This window comes from Oncorhynchus masou, chromosome 25 (genome assembly GCF_036934945.1).
Source record: "Oncorhynchus masou masou isolate Uvic2021 chromosome 25, UVic_Omas_1.1, whole genome shotgun sequence".
NCBI lineage: Eukaryota > Metazoa > Chordata > Actinopteri > Salmoniformes > Salmonidae > Oncorhynchus > Oncorhynchus masou.
In genome coordinates this window covers 27,684,834-27,705,113 of record NC_088236.1, presented here as the reverse complement: position 1 = coordinate 27,705,113, position 20,280 = coordinate 27,684,834, and the positions used below count along the sequence as shown (strand labels likewise).

Here is a 20,280-nt window from a genome sequence, read left to right as displayed (position 1 = left end):
TCGTTTTGACACGCAAACAACATTACGCCACTGTGGGTGTGTTTGACAAGCCAAAACAGCAGACCATCCCCTTAATTAGTGGTGTGAAGGGAAAGCGCAAACTAGGATGGATGAAAGGAAAGGAGGCTTAGGTGTGTAGTAGTTCCAACTGATCCTGGAGGTCAGTAGGGTTATATTGGGTTGAGAGGTGTTTTCTAGTCGACCCACCCTCTATATTGTCCACAGCATTCCATTATTCTATCTCTACGAACAATTCCAATAAACATTGAGTGTACAAAACAGTAGGAACACCTTCCTAATATTGAGTTGCACCCCCTTTTGCCCTCAGAACAGCCTCAATTTGTCGGGGCATGGACTCTAAAAGGTATCGAAAGAGTTCCACAGGGATGCTGGCCCATGTTGACTCCATTGCTTCCCACAGGTGTATCAAGTTGGCTGGATGTCCTTTGAGGGGTGGACCATTCTTGATACACACGGGAAACTGTTTCGTTTGAAAAACCAAGAAGTGTTGCAGTTCTTGACACACTCAACCCGTTGTGCCTGGCACCTACTACCATACCCCGTTCTACCCTTTGATTGGCACACATACACAATCCGTTTCAACCTGCCCCCTCCCCTTCATCTACACTGATTTGAAGTGGATTTAACAGATGCCATCAATAAGAGAACATTCACCTGGTTTTGTACACTCAATGTATTTTTTAGAGCATGGAGCATTTGAGATTATTTTGTGAGGCAGCAAACATGACCTGACCTCACAGAGATTTGTTTGTCAAGACACAGTTCTTCTATCAGAGTACATTAATGTACATAGAGTCCAGTGGAATGTTTTATGAACAGTAGACAGTCATTACACAGCTGCTAAACTGTTGGAGCCTCGCTACATAATCTAGGAGCGAAGGACTAAACTTTTTTAAATCAAAACTATTTAGAGAAACACGTCACTGTTTCTGACTAATGCAATTATAAGATTAACTTGTTGATAATTCTAAATCGGCTGGCTGACACAGTTAATTCCAATTATAAGATAAGATTGTTGATGATTGATGTAAATCTGCTAGCAAGCTGGCTCAATAAATCACAATCTGTAAAATAATTATCTAAATAACTGTATAATATTCATAATCTTCTAATTCATGATATGGCTGGCTGGTTAGTGGCCTGTGTGGATATTTTAGTATATGATGGTTAGCTAGAGTCGACTATCTCAGGTGCTGCTGCTGATAAACATGTGCAACTCCCAACTAAAGAAAGGATGGAGTTGGGTCTGTAGAAGCAGCCGCTCCTCTGTCTTTTTACCGGTCTCTGTTGCTCGTATCAGCCAACCAGACCTAAATATCGATGATGTTAATTAAATGTTATGCTGCAGCTTCTGTGGCAGTACTGTTGATACAGTATTCAAAAGAGGACCAGTGCGCTCTCTCAGAAGTTTGGTTGGGGTGCAAAACCTGTGAATTCAGCAGAAGGCTGCAAAGCCGAAGCGGGTGTACGCTATCCCTGATGCAGTGAAATCATTTAAAAAAATTAATATTTTTGAGTGCGGACCCATCTTTTTAATACTGTTTATTTAAAATAGGTCATTTGCTACACATACTCATGCATCTCAAGACATTCATGTTTGGATAATGTACATAATCTCTGTGGGCAGACCGGGAAAAAGCAACCGATTTTGTGTGCAAGCTCCAGGGCAGACCAACCGGTGCAACCAAGGGACTGGCTGGTGGGTGGTGACTTGCGGTCAGTTGGTTCAGAACATCAATGACAAACTGTCCACAAAAAAAAATATTATGCCACCACCCAAAAAGGCACTTGGCAAGTGGGAGGGCAAAGGGGCAGGTGCTCAGGCAAGGGTAGATCTGTGTACATGCCTGGCCAATTTTGCCTTCCAAACACACCACTTTGAACCGGTCAGTCCTGTTGGTACCAGAACATAACATTATTTGTTTAATTTGTGGAAGCTCAAAGGACTTCTTCTTGAGCTTTCCTGGAAAGTGTTTGTTGGATTTTAGGCACATGCGTGAGTCTTTGTCCACAGCTAATTGGTAATGGGAGCACTACCATTGTAGTTTACCCATGCTTACCTTTATAGATCTACATACAGTACACGTCCGAAGGAGGCCCACACACAAAAGACACCAGAGGAGAAAGTAGCTACTGCTGCTGGGGCATCACCACTGTAGGAAAGTTCTATGACTTTTCCCTTTTGCCCTACCTGTTGTTCTACAGGTGTGGGCATTGCCACAGTCGTGATCTCCTTTGTGCTCTGCACCTACTACAACGTTCTCATGTGCTGGGCGCTCTACTACTTCTTCAACTCATTCCGAGCCACCTTCCCCTGGCAGTCCTGCAACAACACCTGGAATGCTGTCGGTAACTGCTCCATCGGTTTCCCTGGCAACACCACCCACTTGCATTCGGCCAGTCAGCAATACTTTGAGTAAGCATCAATCAATCTTCTTCAATGAATCCCATTTTTATTGATGTAGGGTCTAGAAGTCACTGGCATGGGTAGGGCTCAGGACTCTTGTAGTTGTTGTTATAGCTAGTTTTATCACAAAACAGAGGTCCCATCCAGATTACTGTAAAGTCGGGGTTCTTGTATTATTGAAGGATAACAGTATGATTATGAAGGTTTCTTTAGCTTTGTTTCCCATCCTGACCCTTACTTCCTCTCTCAGTCACAGACTTCTGGAGATAACCAATGGTATTGAGGAGGCAGGAGGACTACGCTGGGAGCTGTTTGGACTCCTTATCCTGGCCTGGGTCATTGTCTACTTGTGCATCTTCAAAGGTGTCAAATCCACTGGCAAGGTCGGAGTGCATTCTCTTCCCGCAACAGCAGCTACTTATGGATATTCCTCTTTAGAACAGTAGATTGTTTAGGGTTAGTAATTTGTGGTATTGGCTAACAGAAATGTATAGATATTACTGTTTCATTTTAAATGGTTGCATTCACTAGATACTCTTTGAACTTAAATGTATACATTTATAACTTGTGTATGCTCTCAGGCTGCCTCATCGGTGGGGAATCATTATTCAAAACTAAAGGTTTTCCATTGCCTTTGGGTCTACATTGTTGGTGGGTGTTGGAGGAGAACAGATGGGTGTCAAATATCATGTTTCTCCTCCTGGTATTTAGAGGAGACAGAATTTGTTCCACCTCTATTGCTTCATACAGCTAACACGGCGTATGTTTTGATCTACAATGCATTTAAAATCATGTTATACATACTGAGTATTTTTATTCTTCTTACTCTGTGCTTTAGGTTGTTTATTTCACCGCCACGTTCCCATACTTCATGCTGTTTGTCTTGCTCATCAATAATGTCCAGCTTCCTGGAGCCAAGAATGGGATGCTTTACTTCCTGAAGCCTAAGTGGAGCAAGCTGCTTGATGTTCAGGTGTGACATACTGTATTAGAGGATGAATGACGATTTAATGGACAGTTTCCCGGACACATATTATGCCTAGTCTGGGACAAAAAAAGGATCCATTGAAAAAGGTTTTGAGTCCAAGATTAGGCTTAATCTGTGCCTAGGAAACTGTACAGAAGTGTATTTGTGTTGTTTTACAGTGTGAGTAAAAACATTGTGTGCATTGCTCACCTTTATCCGCTTATCTCTGCCTTACTGCAGGTGTGGGTTAACGCTGCAGCCCAGGTATTCAACTCCATTGGAATAGGATTTGGTACCATGATCTCCATGGCCAGTTACAACAAGATCAACAATAACATCCTCAGGTTAGAGATGCAGTCTCCTGTACCACCTATAGGACCACTTTGTCTTTGTCCTCACATGATTTCTCTGCAGATACACAGTGTAATTCTATGTGTGTCTTCTCAATAAGACCCAACATGATTTGTACATCAAAATATCTGTCAATCAAGAAAGGGCATGTAATAGTTGTCAATTATTAAAACTTAATTTACATTTAGGTTATTTAGCAGATGCTCTTTTCATATTTTCTTCGTACTGGTCCCCCTTCATACATTCTTCAAAGGGAGGCACTTCTGCGCCTCCTTTTTGAAAATCTAGTTCAAATCAGTTCTTTTGTTCTCTCTTATTTCTGTGACAACAGCTAAATAGACAGAGTGTGTGCGATGGGGGTGTTGTGAGGGGGTGTTTTGCAGATGGTCTATGCGAATTGAGAATACTTGGCTTCAACAAAGGCGTAAAGCTGTGGCAATGGTTTCTAAAGCTTCTTACGGCTAGGGGTTCCGCTAGCGAAATTCCAAAATATTTTTTAGAAATATTTAACTCTCATACATTCACAAGTGCAATACACCAAATTAAAGCTTAAGTTCGTGTTAATCTACCCATCGTGTCCAATTCCAAAAAGGAAAGCACACCATATGATTATGTTAGGTCAGAGCCTTGTCACAAAAACACATACAGCCATTTTCCAGACAAAGAGAGGAGTCACAAAAAGCAGAAATAGAGATAAAATGAATCACCAAATGTGGGTGATCTTCATCAGATGGCACTCATAGGACTTCATGTTACACAATACATGTATGTTTTGTTTGATAAAGTTCATATTTATATCCAAAAATCTCAGTTTACATTGGCCCTTTATGGTCAGTAATGTTGTGCCTTGAAAACATCCGTCACATTTACAGAAATACTCATAATAAACTTTGAAAAAAGATACAAGTATTATGCACAGAATTATAGATATACTTCTCCTTAATGCAACCATTGTCAGATTTCAAAAAAGCTTTATGGAAAAAGCAAACCATGCAATAATCTGAGTACGGCGCTCAGACCCAAAAACAAGCTATGCAGATACCCGCCATGTTGTGGAGTCAGTAAAAGTCACAAATAGTGTTACAAATATTCACTTACCTTTGATGATCTTCATCAGAATGCACTCCCAGGAATCCCAGTTCCACAATAAATCTTTGTTTTGTTCGATAAAGTCCATAATTTATGTCCAAATACCTCCTTTTGTTAGCCGTTTAGTAAACAAATCCAAACTCGTGTGGGCAAGTCCAGGCGAAAGTTCCAAATGTTATATTACAGTTCGTAGAAACATGTCAAACGATGTATAGAATCAATATTTAGGATGTTTTAAACATAAATCTTCAATAATGTTCCAACCGGAGAATTCCTTTGTCTTTAGAAATGCAATGGAACGCAGGTCACTCTCATGGGTGCGCGTGTGATCAGCTCATGCCACTTTGCCAGACCTCTGGTTGAATCAGCTCTCATTCGCCCCCACTTCTCATTAGAAGCCGCAAACAAGGTTCTAAAGACTGTTGACATCTAGTGGAAGCCTTAGGAAGTGCAATATGACCCCATAGACACTGTATATTCGATAGGCAATGAGCTGAAAAAACTACAAACTCCAGATTTCCCACTTCCTGGTTGGATTTTTCTCAGGTTTTCACCTGCCATATGAGTTCTGTTATACTCACAGACATCATTCGGCCTGAGTAGCAGGACGTTTACTCTGGGCACGCTTTTCATCCGAACCTGAAAATGCTACCCCCTATCCCAAACAGCCTAAACAAGGGCCTGGTTACTCCTCAGAAGCAACCAAGCACGTGGATTGTCCCTTGCTTTGTGGCTCTGGCCAGTTACTGTAGTTACTCACCACAGACTAGGGCAAGTCCAAAGGGGAAGGGGTGTGACTCTTCATAAAAAACAACTGGTGCACTGCTTCCAGTGTGAAGGAAATTTCAAGCTTTTGCTTCACTGATATAGAATACCTCATGGTAAGCTGCAGACCCTTTTATCTACCAAGAGCTTTCTCATCTGTAATTATCATTGCTGTCTACATCCCTCCACAAGCCAATGCTACTTTGGCATTCAACGAACTGTATGGGGCCATAAATAAACAAACCGCAATCCAGAGTCAGCATTTCTGGTGGCCGGCGACTTTAACACAGGGAGACTTAAAACTGTCCTACCTCAGGGCCTCCTGAGTGGCGCAGCGGTCTAAGGCACTGCATCGAAGTACTAGAGGCGTCACTACAGATCTGGGTTCGATCCAAGGCTGTATCACAACCGGCTGTGATCGGGAGTCCCATAGGGCGGCACACAATTGGCCCACCGTAGAGCTTCTTGGTTTGAGTCTAGTACCGGTCTCCCGCGACCGGGCGCACAATTGGCCCAGCGTTGCCCGGGTTAGGGGAGGGCTTGGCCGGCAGGGATGTCCATATCCCATCATGCTCAAGCAACTCCTGTTGCGGGCCGGGCGCAGTGCACACTGACACAGCCGTCAGGTGTACGGTGTTTCCTCTGACACATTGGTGCGGCTGGCTTCCGGGTTAAGTGGGAGTTGTGTCAAGAAGCAGTGCGGCTTGGTTGGGTTGTGTTTCGGAGGAAGAACTGCTCTCGACCTTCACCTCTGCTGAGACCGTACGGGAGTTGCAGTGATAAGATAAGACTGTAACTACCAATGGATATGGACAGCATGAGATTGGGGAGAGAAAGGGGTTTCATTTTCTTTTTTTTAAAGCGCAGTTTTATGGGTCATGTTTTGGAGGACGTATGACTCGACCTTCACCTCCCGAGCTCGTTGGGGAGTTGCAGCGACGACACAAGATCGAAAAAGGGGGTAAAATACGGAAGTGGTCCAATGAAGCAGACAGAATGCTACAAGGCTGAAATGCGTCATGGGCCGGAATTGTCCCGTGGCCCTTGTTTGGCACAAGCTCTAAGGGCACATGGTGTGCGATCAATGACAGCAATGTTAAGTGGACAAGTGACGGTGACTGCATGGAATTCAAATGAGGAGATGGTCAGGTGAGTGAGGGAGAAAATAGAGAATCTCCACTTAGGAGGAATGAGCTGCCCTGTGCCACCACTGAGATGACCAGAAGCTGTCGGACTATGAGAGAAAATGTAGTCGGATGAAGACAGAGCAGCTGGAGTAGCAGTGTTCTCTGGGGTGATCCATGTCTCTGTCAGGGCCAAAAAGTCTAGGGACTGGAATGAACTTAGCGTTCTTGACCGCAGATCGGCAGTTCCAAATACTGCCGGAGACTAGGAATTGCGCAAAGGGTACACTAAATTAGAAGGGTTGCAGCCAAGGGGTGGGGAGTGTCTGTAAAGTGAACTGGGATAGAAAATACATGTCATAGTTGCCAAAGCTACAAAACAGCAAAAATGAGAGAATCTGAAAATAACTAGGTAAAATACTCAAGTGAGAGTGGTGTGGAGCCTTCTACTCTTCCTTCATAAAATAACTGGCGGGAGCTGAAAGTATTGCCCAGCGACCGCCCCGAAACCTGAAGGATTTGGAGAAGGTCTGTATGGAGGAGTGGGCCAAAATCCCTACTGTAGTGTGTGCAAACCTGGTCAAGTACTACAGGAAACGTATGATCTCTGTAATTGCAAACAGGTTTCTGTACCAAATATTAATTTCTGCTTTTCTGATGTATCAAATACTTATGTCATGCAATAAAATGCAAATTACTTACTTAAAATTCATACAATGTGATTTTCTGGATTATTGTTTTAGATTCCGTCTCTCACGGTTGAAGTGTACCTATGATAAAAATGACAGACCTTTACATGCTTTGTAAGTAGGAAACACTGCTGATTTTTAAGGTTATCAATTACTTGTTCTCCCCACTGTATGATCAACAGAGTAGCAGCAGCGGAAAAGAGGGGTTGGGGGGAACACAATGCAAATAGTTTGTGTAGCCATTTGATTACCTGTTCAAGAGTCTTATGGTTTGGGGGTAAAAACTGTTGAAGCCTTTTTGTCCTAGACTTGGTGCTCCGGTACCGCTTGCCATGCGATAAGAGAGAGAACATTCTGACTGGGGTGGCTGGCATCTTTGACAATGTTTTGGCCCTTCCTCTGACACTACAGTCGTGGCCAAAAGTTCTGAGAATGACACAAATATTTATTTCCACAAAGTATTCTTGTGTTCTTAGGCAAAACTGTGAGTGAGCCCACTCCCTTGGCTAAGAAGCAACACCACACATGAATGGTCTCGGCATGCTTTACTGTTGGCATGACACAGCACTGATGGTAGCGCTCACTTTGTCTTCTCTGGACAAACGTTTTTCCAGATGCCCGGAAAATGACTTTACCCCAGTCCTCAGCAGGCCAATCCCTGTACTTTATGCAGAATATCAGCCTGTCCCTGATGTTTTTTCCTGGAGAGAAGTGGCTACTTTGCTGCCCTTCTTGACACCAGACCATCCTCCGAAAGTCTTCGCCTCACTGTGCGTGCAGATGCACTCACACTTGCCTGCTGCCATTCCTGAGCAAGCTCTTTACTGGTGGTGCCCTGATCCCGCAGCTGAATCAACTTTAGGAGACGGTCCTGGCGCTTGCCGGACTTTCTTGGGCACCCTGAAGCCTTCTTCACAACAATTGAACTGCTCTCCTTGAAGTTCTTGATGATACGATAAATTGTTGATTTAGGTGCAATCTTACTGGCAGCAATATCCTTGCCTGTGAAGCCCTTTTTTTGTGTAAAGCAATGATGACGGCACGTGTTTCCTTGCAGGTAACTATGGTTGACAGAGGAAGAACAATGATTCCAAGCATCACCCTCCTTTTGAAGCTTCCAGTCTGTTATTCAAACTCAATCAGCATGACAGTGATCCCCAGCCTTGTCCTCGTCAACACTCACACCTGTGTTAACGAGAGAATCACTGACATGTCAGCTGGTCCTTTTGTGGCAGGGCTGAAATGCAGTGGAAATGTTTTTGGGGGATTCAGTTAATTTTTATGGCAAAGAGGGACTATGCAATTAATTGCAATTCATCTGATCACTCTTCATAACATTCTGGAGTATATGCAATATCCATCATACAAACTGAGGTAGCAGACTTTGTGACACATATTAATTTTCATTCTCAACTTTTGGCCTCGACTGTACACACAATACCCCATAATGACAAAGCAAAAACACGTTTTTAGACATTTTTGCAAATGTATTAAAAATAAATTAAAAACATTTGCATAGGTAGTCAGACCTTTTACTCAGTATTTTGTTAAAGAACCTTTTGGCAGCGATTACAGCCTTGAGTCTTAGGTATTACACTACAAGCTTGGCACACCTGTATTTGGGGAGTTTCTCCCATTATTCTCTACAGATCCTCTCAAGCTCGGTTAGTAGAATGAGAAGAGTCACTGCACAACTAGTTTCAGGTTTCTCCAGAGATGTTTGGGCTCTGGCTGGGCCACTTATCTCCCGAAGCCACTCCTGCGTTGTCTTGGCTGTGTGCTTAATTGTTGTCCTGTTGAAAGGTAACCCTTCGCCCCAGTCTGAGGTCCTGAGTGCTCTGGAGCAGGTTTTCATCAAGGATCTCTCTGTACTTCACCTCAATGACTAAGGCCCTTCTCCTCTGATTGCTGAGTTTGGCCAGGCGGGCCAGCTCTAGGAATAGTCTTGGTGGTTCCAAACTAATTCCATTTAAGAATGATGGAGGCCACTGTGTTCTTGGAGACCTTCAATGCTGAAGAAATATATTTAGATACCCTTCCTCAGATCTGTGCCTCGACACAATCTTGTCTCGGAGCACTACGGACAATTTCTTCAACTTCGTTGCTTGGTTTTTGCTCTGACATGCGCTGTCAACTGTGGCACCTTATCTAGACAAGTGTCTGTGCCTTTTAAAACCATGGTGCACAGGTAGCCTACTGGTTAGAGCGTTGGGCCAGTAACTGAAAGGCTGCTGGATTGAATCCCAGAGCTGACAAGGTAAAAATCAGTCGTTCAGGCCGTCATTGTAAATAAGAATTTGTTCTTGCCTAGTTAAATAAAGGTTAAATGGAAGAGGAAAACAAAACTATAATCACTCACACATTTCACTGACACTCTCACACAAAACCAGTACATACACGCACACTTTTACACTCACCATATGCTGCTGCTACTCTATTCTTTATTTGACTCTGACTAGGCATCAGGATAGATAATAATCACTCTACCCTTCATGTACATATCTACCTCAAATACCTCGTACAACTGGTACTGGTACTTCCTGTATCTAGCTACATTTTTTGTGTTTTTTATTCAACTTGTGTTAATATTCTCTTATTATAATTTTTTTACTCTGCATCGTTGGGAAGTTCTCGTAAGAAAGCATTTCACGGTTAAGTCTCCAGACATTGTATTTGACGCATGTGACATAGCATTTGATTTGACTGTCCTTCAGTCAAAAAGGCTGGTTTAGTTCTCCTTAGTGATCCATTTGACCATGTTTGTGTTCTGGTCCTCCCCTAGGGACACATTGATTGTCTCCTTAGCTAACTCGGCTACCAGTATCCTGGCTGGTTTTGTGATATTCTCAGCCATTGGCTACATGGCTCATGTCCACAACCTCCCAGTAGACAACATCGCCACAGATGGTAAGTACTTCCTGTTCAAGTGAGATGTCTTTGATGTTATTCATCCATCTATTTTTCATTTCCAGAGTGTCTATTTAATGTTTGGATTGAGTTCAGAACTAACACCTTCCTCATGTTATTAGTTCCTGGAAAACTTACACTGACACAGCGTAGAATACAAAGGTATTAATTCACAATGATGCACTTCTTTCTGGGGTGCTAGTGTGGGAAAACTACAGCATTTGGAGTAATTGCTTTTGTAGAGGACGACAGTCCTCCCTACCTAACAGTCAAGCAGGCAGGCGGAGCTCAGAGGGCTGGGCCAGGCTGCATCACACTGGTTTGAGTCCCAGTAGAAGTGTGCACTTGTTCACTTCCCTTCATGGATTTGAATGGAAATTACTTGTACATAGAAAACTCCCTTTAGCCCATGTCTACACCAATCTAATGTTTTTAAATGTGTGGGGAGTAGTGAATGAGTGCACACTTTAGGAAGAAGGAGAGATTATTTGGACACACCCACTGAGTAGACCTGGGTGACCAGTTAGCATGCCCGTGAGACAAGCGTCACCAGAGCTTCCAAAGTAGTTTCTGTCATGACCCGTGTAAAGACATTTGAATCAACAGAACAGTATTTCTAGCCTCAGTCCTATCCTAAGCTGTGACCGAATAGGAATTTCCCATATTACAATTTGGGAAACTTGATTTGGTGAGGCTCTAAAATACACACAGATCATTTTGGAACTATAAAAAAAGGACACTATAGTCACTAATGACTTGTTGAGTGGGTTGTTCTTCCCCAAGTAAATTGAGAACATGATGCGGTCAGAAAATGAACCCTTTCTATTTCTCTCCCTCGTTCTCTCTCCCTTGTTGTCCCTCTCTCTCGCTCTCTTTCTCTCTGTCTCTCTGCTATCATTTAACAGGCGAACAATGTGACTTATGTGAAAAGAGGCATAAATCCTCTGACGGAATACCATAACTACTGTACTGGTTATAGGGATAGACAATGAAGTAAGAGATGAACGTGGTCTCTCTTTCTCACCAAGTGTTTTATTACTGGCTCAATATTATGGATTATGAAGTAGTTATTTCAGGAAGGATTGTCATTGTCAGTGGATAACCAGGACAGAAAATACCCAGCAAACAGGGAACATTCCCAGAACATTAGTTAGTTTCACAGGAATTGAATGAGAATCTTTTCACAGAACCTATTTTGGTTTGCTGGGTAGTAACTAAGTAAATACCCACTGTAGTTAAGTTTTTCTATGCGGAGACAATGGGAAAGGAGGGTGCTCTGAATAGTGGATGTCAACGTACCACTTGGATGTCTACCTCTAGGATTTTGTTCTAAAACAAATACTGTATTATATATGTAATGAATGGTGAATTAAACTTGCATTAGCTTGAGATGAACTGTAGGTGTAACAGCAAAAGTGTTGCTGTGTTCTGCTGATGAGCACCTGCTCTGGCTTGGATCAGTCCCAAATATGGTCTTGGATACCATTTGACTCACTGCTGACCAACTGTTTGACACCCACTGACCTCTTGTGACTTTAGAAGTGTTCAGTTGCCTCTGAGTTAATAATTTGAGGAAGATTATTTATGATGAATGATTAGATCGTTTTGTTTCCCATTCCAAGCATGACACTTCCTCAGGTAATTGTGAATGGAATGAAGCCGACCCAGATATATTTATTACATGACCATTGCTATCATCTTTCTGTATGCCACAATTTTCCATTAATGTAAAAAAAAATTGTTAGGTTATATTACTAATGAGGTCAACTGCACGAGGGTGGAGAAGGTGTCCTGTCTACCATGTTTTGTTATTGAACGCTTTGACTTCCTGTGTCTTCCTTGTGTCGGATGAGATAACCACTGGTTAATCAGTGCCAGGGAAACCGGTTCATTAATCTGTACAATGTTTCCAACTTGGCATCGTTGGCCTTGTCAACCTCTAAACCAGTGTCTTTACCCGTGCTAATGTTGTGGGTGTTTTCCTACTCTTCTTGTTTGATATCCTATGGTGCGTTTGTGTGCAACAGGTCCTGGGTTGGTGTTTGTGGTGTATCCAGAGGTCTTCTCCACTATGCCTCTGCCCCAGTTGTGGGCTCCTCTGTTCTTCTTCATGCTTCTCTGCCTGGGACTGGACAGTCAGGTTAGACACTAATGTAATCTATTTTCGGAGACCACTTTTGGTAAAAACAGACATTGTAGGTCATACAACAATTACTACCTTTTTAATATTTAACTAGGCAAGTCAGTTAAGAACAAATTCTTATTTTCAATGATGGCCTAGGAACACTGGGTTAACTGCCTTGTTCAGGAGCAGAACGACAGATTTTTATCTTGTCAGCTCGGGGATTCGATCTTGCAACCTTTTTGGTTACAAGTCCAACGCTCTAACCACTAGGCTACCTGCCACCCCAGATTGATTACATTTGACATTTACATTTGAGTCATTTAGCAGATGCTCTTATCCAGAGTGACTTACAGGAGCATTTAGGGTAAGTGCATTACTCAAGGTCACAACAACAACAGATTTTTCACCTAGTCAGCTCAGGGATTCGAACCAGCAACCTTTTGGTTACTTGCCCAATGCTCTTAACTGCTCGGCTGACTGATGAGGGAAAAGAGGAAGCAGGGCTGCCGGCAAACGTGTGGCGAGCAGGGCATTTGCTCCACCACTTTAATTTAGTTTAATACCCTTTTTATTTGATACTTTACTTTTCTCCCCAATTGCATGACATCCAATTGGTAGTTAGTCTTCTCCCATCGCTTCAACTCCCCTACGGACTCAGGAGCGGCGAAGGTCGAGAGCCACGTCCTCCGAAACACGACCCTGCCAAGCCGCACTGCTTCTTGACAAACTCTTCGCTTAACCCATAAGCCAGCCACACCAATGTGTCGAAGAAACACTGTCCAGCTGGTGACCGAAGTCAGCTTGCAGGCGCCCGTCCCACCACAACGAGTTGCTAGAGTGCGATGGGACAAGGATATCCCGGGCCTGCCAAACCCTCCCCTAACCCAGACGAGGCTAGGCCAATTGTGCACCGCCTCATGGGTCTCCTGGGCATGGCCGGTTGTGACACAGCCTGGGATCAAAACCGGGTCTGTAGTCACGCCTCAAGCATGCCACTCGGGAGGCCCATTAATATACTATTTTTTTTGGCGTAAAAGCGTTGAAAACAGGGACAAAGTAGACCTGTTTTTTATCTGGACTGACTTGCCTCATTTGTCAACTTGAGCACAATTAGTAGCCTATGTCCTGTGTGTGTCTTGACCAATAAGATTCATGGAAATCATATGGTGGGAATGGCGCACATCTATAGAAAGCAGAGCTCGCTCTCCACTTTACTTTGCTGTTGATACCTAGCCCTACCTTGTTTTCTTGCTAGGTGACTACCACTTGTAAAGTAAATTCTTCCCCCCGTGAGAGCAATAAGATAAAGTGGCTCGCTCTCCACGCCCTGACCAAAATTTACATTTCCAGTGTAGCAGGTAAAAAGAAAACAGACCACTTTTGCGACGCCTCAAGTGTAAATATGTTAGGCTTCAGGAATTTTTTGCAGTTTGGTTCTTTTTTTCATAAAACAAAGAATAATCCCCTACCTAATGGAACAACCACAGAGCAGGCTCAACTTGCCTGGCTGCCATAAATGCCTTAAAATGTCTGTCTTTCGCTTAAACAATGGGGATAGAATAGGCCTAGTGGAATTCCTTAGTTTTGTTGTTTTCAGAAAAATAAATCACCTGGGGCAACTTTAGAGCAGCCTCAACTTCCACAACTGCTCAGTTCACTTTCCCCACTGTACTTTGCTCTGCAGTTTGCTATGGTGGAGGTGGCGGTGACGTCCATAATGGACGGCTGTGGCCCCAAGGTGCTGCGTGTCCTGAAGAGACAGGAGATCATCGTTCTGACTGTCTGTGTTATTGGCTTTCTTCTAGGCATTCCTCACATCACTAAGGTAAGGTGATCCTGTCAGATATTATTACTATCCATCGGGTAACGCCCCGCCCCCTCCTCTCTCTCGGAATGAGACAGTATACTCGTGTTTGGACCTGTTTTATTTTAGTTTCTATCAGTAGACGACTAAGACACATACAGCCAGTAAGTAGTGCACGGTTGACCAGCTGACTCTCTGTCTTGTGGAGTGAGTTGCTTTTCCCCCAGTAGATTGACAACAAGATGCAGTCAGGAAATTAACCTTTTTATTATTAAACCTTTCTCATTCTCACCCGCTCGTCGTCCCCCCCCCCCACACACACACACACACACACACACCCACCACACACACACACACACACACACACGTATACAGGGGGGAATGTATGTATTCCAGCTGATGGACCACTACACTGCTGTGGTGTCTCTCATGTTCCTGGCCTTCTTTGAGGTCCTCGCTGTCTGCTGGATTTTTGGTAATAACCTCACTTTCTCTCCCCTTTATGATGAAATTCAACAGCCTGTTGTGTATTTATACAATAAAATAAAAACACTCTGCTTTATAGACGGTATGTATGTCTGAGTAAATGTAAGTATTTAATGCAATGTGTTATTGCAGGACTGCGGCGGATGACCATCGTGATCAAGAGGATGTTGGGAAAGGCTCCCAACATCTATTTCTGCTCCTGCTGGATGTTCTTCTCCCCTGTGCTGGTCATGGTGAGTGCCATGGCCAACTCATGTCTTTTTTATGATGGTGATGAGGACAGTTAGCGTAATGACTGTGATGAGGATTAGTAGTGATAGCCGTACCTAAGACTTTATGATCCATTCGTTGTATTAGAGGTTTTGTCCAAGTGTAACCTCCTCCCCTGCAGTGCATTCTGATCTCCAGCATCGTCCAGTACACACCCGCTCGCTATGGGAAGTCATACACATACCCTGTCTGGGCAGAGGTGGTGGGCTGGGGAATCTCCCTGGTCTCCATCATTTGGATCCCCCTGGGAGCCTTGCATGAGATCTGCAGAAATAAGGGCACACTGATGCAGGTGAGCATCCGTTCAGTAAACCAAACAAAACATGCATACTGATACATATATACTTTAGATCACAGATACTGTTTTAGCATCGTGCATACATACTGAACAAGTACACTGGTACTCACACATATACATACACACAGTCACGCACACACACTCACACACAAATCAATAAATCAAATGTATTTGAGCAGTTGTGATTTACAGATACCCAACCTTAAAACCTCAAAGAGCAAGCGACGCAGATGCACAGTGGCTAGGAAATACTCCCTATAAAGGCAGAAACCTAGAGCGGGAACCAGGCTCTGAGGGGTGGCCAGTCCTCTTCTGCCATTGCCGAGTGGAGATTATATAGCCATTAAGGACAGATTGTTCTTCAAGATGTTCAAATGTTTATAGGTGACCAGCAGGGTGAAATAATAACCACAGTGGTTATAGAGGGTGCAGCAGTTCAACACATCAGGAGTAAATGTCAGTTGGCTTTGAGAGAGTGAGAGTGTGTGAAAGAAAGCACATGGCAGTCGTATAAACATGTTCTGGCATTGGCAGAAACCGTAGTTAAAACCGTAGTTAAACTATGTATGTGACTCTGAACCTCTTCTTTTATTGATTCTATGTGCCCCCAGAGGATAAAAACAGCCATGACTCCTACAATAGAGTTGGACCCCGTCAACCATCTACCAGAGAAGGAGATAGTGGACATCCCGGAGTCTGTTGTCTTTATCACACATCTGTGAACAGGGACAAAAGCACTGTGTCTAGGTTCGTGAGTCACAGTGACTGTGTGAGTCCTCTATTAGGATGGGGAGGTTGTTGGGTAGTTTATGTAAATAACTTTTCAAGTATTTATTCTATGAATCACTGATACCATGACACCTAACCTATAGTGAAATAGACAAGGTAAAACCATAGATTATGAACCTCAAAGATGTCCTTCAAGTGCCAACTCATGTCCTTGCCCCGAAGCACTTTTTTGCCTTACAGGTACTGGATACCCAAGTGCTTACACACACTTTTTTTTATAATACAAACATTACAGGGTAGCCTACTCTGACACTTACAAACATGTTAATACAAACGATGATGTCTGATTCATGTAATTGGCCAACAAAAAGGGGAGATATCAATACAATATGACGTCCCATCTAACCTGGAGGAGGAAATGACTGTCCAAAAACAAAAGTGGCGCAGACCCAATGACAAAGACAGTGAATATACACACTCACCTGGGATATGTCAATACAAAAACAATATAAAATCATTCAAAATAGGCTACACCAGGAAGCAAGATTCGGCCACAGAGGATCAATAGCTTCTTACTTCGCAATTGCATTTTTTAAATATTGCGATATGCCTGGCTGGGTCTCTGCTTTTTCACTGACAGTTGCAACTCAACAATAATCTAATCTATTTGGTATTTGCAGCGCTCGCTGCCCAAATTTCTGGCCCTTCCGACTGTAGGCTATGCAATTTAAAACAAGCAGAGACCCAAACCAGGCATTTTGCAATACTTAAAAAATACAACCGCAGAAAAACCTTTGGAAAGCAAATTGCTATAAAGACATGACAATGAAGAGACTCTAACCGGTCTTTTAGTTATCAAAATGCTTAAGCGAACAGTAGCCCATCTTATTGGAAGCAGCGGAGAACATTGGCCATATCCCAGGTGAGTAAGAAGCTATTGATCCTCTGTGGCCAAATCATGCTTTGTGGTGTAGCCTATTTTGAATGATTTTATATTTTTTTGTATTGACAAGGATCAAGCTAATTAGGCTATATCATTTTGGCAATTTAATTAAATGTACTTTAGGGATAGCTTAGCTTCCCATAGCCTTTTGTACACGCCGCCTATGCCTTTTATTGTGGCATAAACACAACGTTTTCATCTAATTGTCAAACAATGACTTAACAATGGCGCTCTAGTAGACTACACACGCACGCACATTCGTCCAATCCAAACCCCATCAGTGCAACCGCAATTTGATGAATGGAAAGAGACATCTGTTATAAAACATCTATGTGTATTGTAATGACATTCTGTGATTGTCATTAGGCCTACACTTGTAGCCTGAATTGATGCATCCACTGTTGTCCACGCGCGCCTCAGTGTCCGCCACTCATCTCCGCCTTTGCAAAGTGGAGGCTAAGTGTTCTCCTCAAACCACAATGCAATTTGGCGCATATACCACCCAGTTTCAAGTCAAATCGCAAATTGTTCATGCTGCTGACATGCAGTAATGTTAAATAATGGTGTAATAGGCTCGCGTTTTACTAGTACGGCGTACCCCCTATATTTAATTTGCCAGGACGCGGTACCGCCTTACTTTCACCCCTGATTATGATATGGTAAAACATCATATTCATCATGCCACAAGACCATGAACTCCGGAGGACAACTCGTCCCTCTGGTAATCTCTTCAATCAGCTATTCTCTACGCTGGACCTAACACATTGTGTCTCCCAACATAAATTGACGAACAATTTTCACCAAATGTAAAAGCCAATGTAGTCAATACACACACAAACGATAGCCTCCGATAGCGGCGTATTTCATATCATCCGAAAAAAATGACACACTGATCAACTCAGCTCAGCCTTAGACCGATGAAGCATCCACAGTTACAACCAATAGGTTGCTGCTCAATGCAACAAATGATGGCTAGGCAAATCAGCGAGAAAACAAACCTTTTATATTTCACCAGATCGATTACATGGACTAAGGTCCACATTGAATCAACATCGTCACCTTGTGGCCAAGGTTTTTACTCACAGTGAGGTCAGATGAGACTCAGGTGAATATTGATCAACAAAGTAAAAATCTATCGTTCTGCCCCTGAACAAGGCAGTTAACCCACTGTTCCCCGGTAGGCCATCATTTTAAATAAGAATTTGTTCTTAAAACTGACTTGCCTAGTTAAATAAAGGTAAAAAAATATATATGCAATTAGATGTATAGAGGTTAACTGTGAGGAAGGAAACCACTGCAGTGCTGCTATGACATCCGTTAGTGGGGAGAGTCCAATGTTCTGACATCATTCATCAGCAGTTTTTACACTTGAATGGACTTTGAAGTTTTGGGCTTCTGGTTGGAGTTTTCTATTTTACTTGCTCTGCCAAAGTGTGTGCCTCAGTTGTGTGTCTTTGTGTTTGTTACAACAATGACAATTGGATCTCAGCTTTACAAGGAGTGCCTTTTATCATTAAAAGATCCAATGACATTGGAATTGTCATGGACTATCGGACTGAAAGGCTCAAATAAATAAATATGATTAGACATGATTTAGATGGTAAAATGTATGAAATAAATACAATGGGGTCTTTTCAGGGGTCACATAAATATGTGACTAAGTGAAGATACATTTGCCACCTGCCACAAGTGCCATGTATCAAAAATATTGATTTTGGATTGTCAATACTTTGATGAAAAATACCCAAAATATATCATAGAGATTATCACCAACCCATCTTAAGGATCATTAAAACATTCACACAATTATAATTTAGTGTTAACTCTCTTTTGATATAAAACAAGATCAAATTCCCATTTAGTTAGCTGTTTAGATGCATTTTGTGTCTGTTTGTCAAACAGCATCTAGTTTTGACTAATTCATTCATTATGACAATCGTCTATTTCTACCATTGCACAAACCACAATAAGTGGTTAAAAATACAATCATGCCTGATACACTTTTGTTATTCTATGCAATTGTATGGTTGTCACAAAATACGGGGTTCCTGCTGCTGGTTGTTTTTTATTCATTATTCTCATACATTCAAACCAAATATTTTATACATGTTATTTATTTTCAAATGTTTTTTGTTGTATCAAACAAAATGGTTTATGAAATAACAAACACACTGGTACTATTTCTCCATGAAGTTCTCCATGGTGGTACTACTTTAATGGTAGAAATGTTTATGCTCATATTACACTTTTAAAATAGCAACTTTCTCCTTTTTTAAATTGATTTAGCATTTAAAAATGTCTCTTTTATTTACATGTATCTTGTTTAAAGTGTACTTTCAGTTTGACTTGTTTTTTATATCTGAAATGTTGAAAAATACAATTTCATTCATAATACCTGTTTATCACGCAGAGCTATTTGTGTCAAATAAAGAACATTATTGGCAAATATGTTTTGATTTTTACTAGCCCTTTCAATTCATCAATGTGTCTCTTCTGAAGAGCAGACATTAACAGTAGATGGCAGCAATGTACAGACAGTAATAATATGCAGCTCAGGGGCATGTTGCCATCCAGGCCAGTACAAAAGTCTGATTATTCTTAACAAGAGTTTCTATGTACATCAGCTTATGTTAATACAATTTTGAAGATGTATAATTTTTAGTTGTGGTATTCCTAAAATCTAATTCAAGCTTTTTTAGTCATTTGTATACAGGATACATAATTTGGCGTGCAAACAGACAGCTGAATGTATCTGGTTTCCTGCTTGCAGTTATGCACTCACCAAATCCAATTTTTTTTAAATTGATATAATTAGTAATTGTGAAGAATTATTGGCATAATTAAGCACAAATCCATTTCCATTCTTCATTTGAGAATGTTTTATTGCACACTGCAGGAATCCCACAGGGACAGATCTGTGCATGGAGAGCGGGAGTCAGAGCAGAGCCTATTTGACTGTAATGCCTTTGGAGGTAGGTAGTTAATTAGCCTCACAGTGGAGCAGTGAGCAGGGTCAGTACCATAGGCCTGCAATGTGATCGATATCCCCTCCCTTCCTGCCCCCTTCGTGACATAAATGTATGGCAGTCACTAAATTACTGCTGGCGGGGCTGCTAGATCAATGGCTATAGACTTCTGCATCCAATGGGGCAGGAAAGGGTGGACGGTATTGTATGTGGGACTGTCTGGTGTGATGGAAGAGGTTTTTAAACGATGCGCCTCTGGTAAAAGTGGAATGGCATCTGGGAGGAAAAAATGAACGAGCACACTGGTATTCTTGAATACTTCAGAGCACATCTGCTTTC

General features: G+C 42.3%; 1 protein-coding gene across 1 annotated transcript in view; it reads left to right on the top strand.

Annotated features, from left to right (window-relative positions):
* The window catches only part of LOC135514029 (sodium- and chloride-dependent GABA transporter ine-like), a 36,221-nt gene extending 16,798 nt beyond the window's left edge, over positions 1 to 19,423 (top strand). The window contains exons 3-13 of the mRNA XM_064937164.1: positions 2,227 to 2,437; positions 2,679 to 2,811; positions 3,267 to 3,401; positions 3,636 to 3,739; positions 10,196 to 10,320; positions 12,348 to 12,460; positions 14,130 to 14,270; positions 14,625 to 14,724; positions 14,868 to 14,968; positions 15,127 to 15,297; positions 15,915 to 19,423. Of these exons, the coding sequence (XP_064793236.1) occupies positions 2,227 to 2,437; positions 2,679 to 2,811; positions 3,267 to 3,401; positions 3,636 to 3,739; positions 10,196 to 10,320; positions 12,348 to 12,460; positions 14,130 to 14,270; positions 14,625 to 14,724; positions 14,868 to 14,968; positions 15,127 to 15,297; positions 15,915 to 16,025 (1,445 nt within the window). The 3' untranslated portion in view covers positions 16,026 to 19,423. The remainder of the gene's footprint in view (positions 1 to 2,226; positions 2,438 to 2,678; positions 2,812 to 3,266; positions 3,402 to 3,635; positions 3,740 to 10,195; positions 10,321 to 12,347; positions 12,461 to 14,129; positions 14,271 to 14,624; positions 14,725 to 14,867; positions 14,969 to 15,126; positions 15,298 to 15,914) is intronic.
* Positions 19,424 to 20,280: the final 857 nt, after the last annotated feature.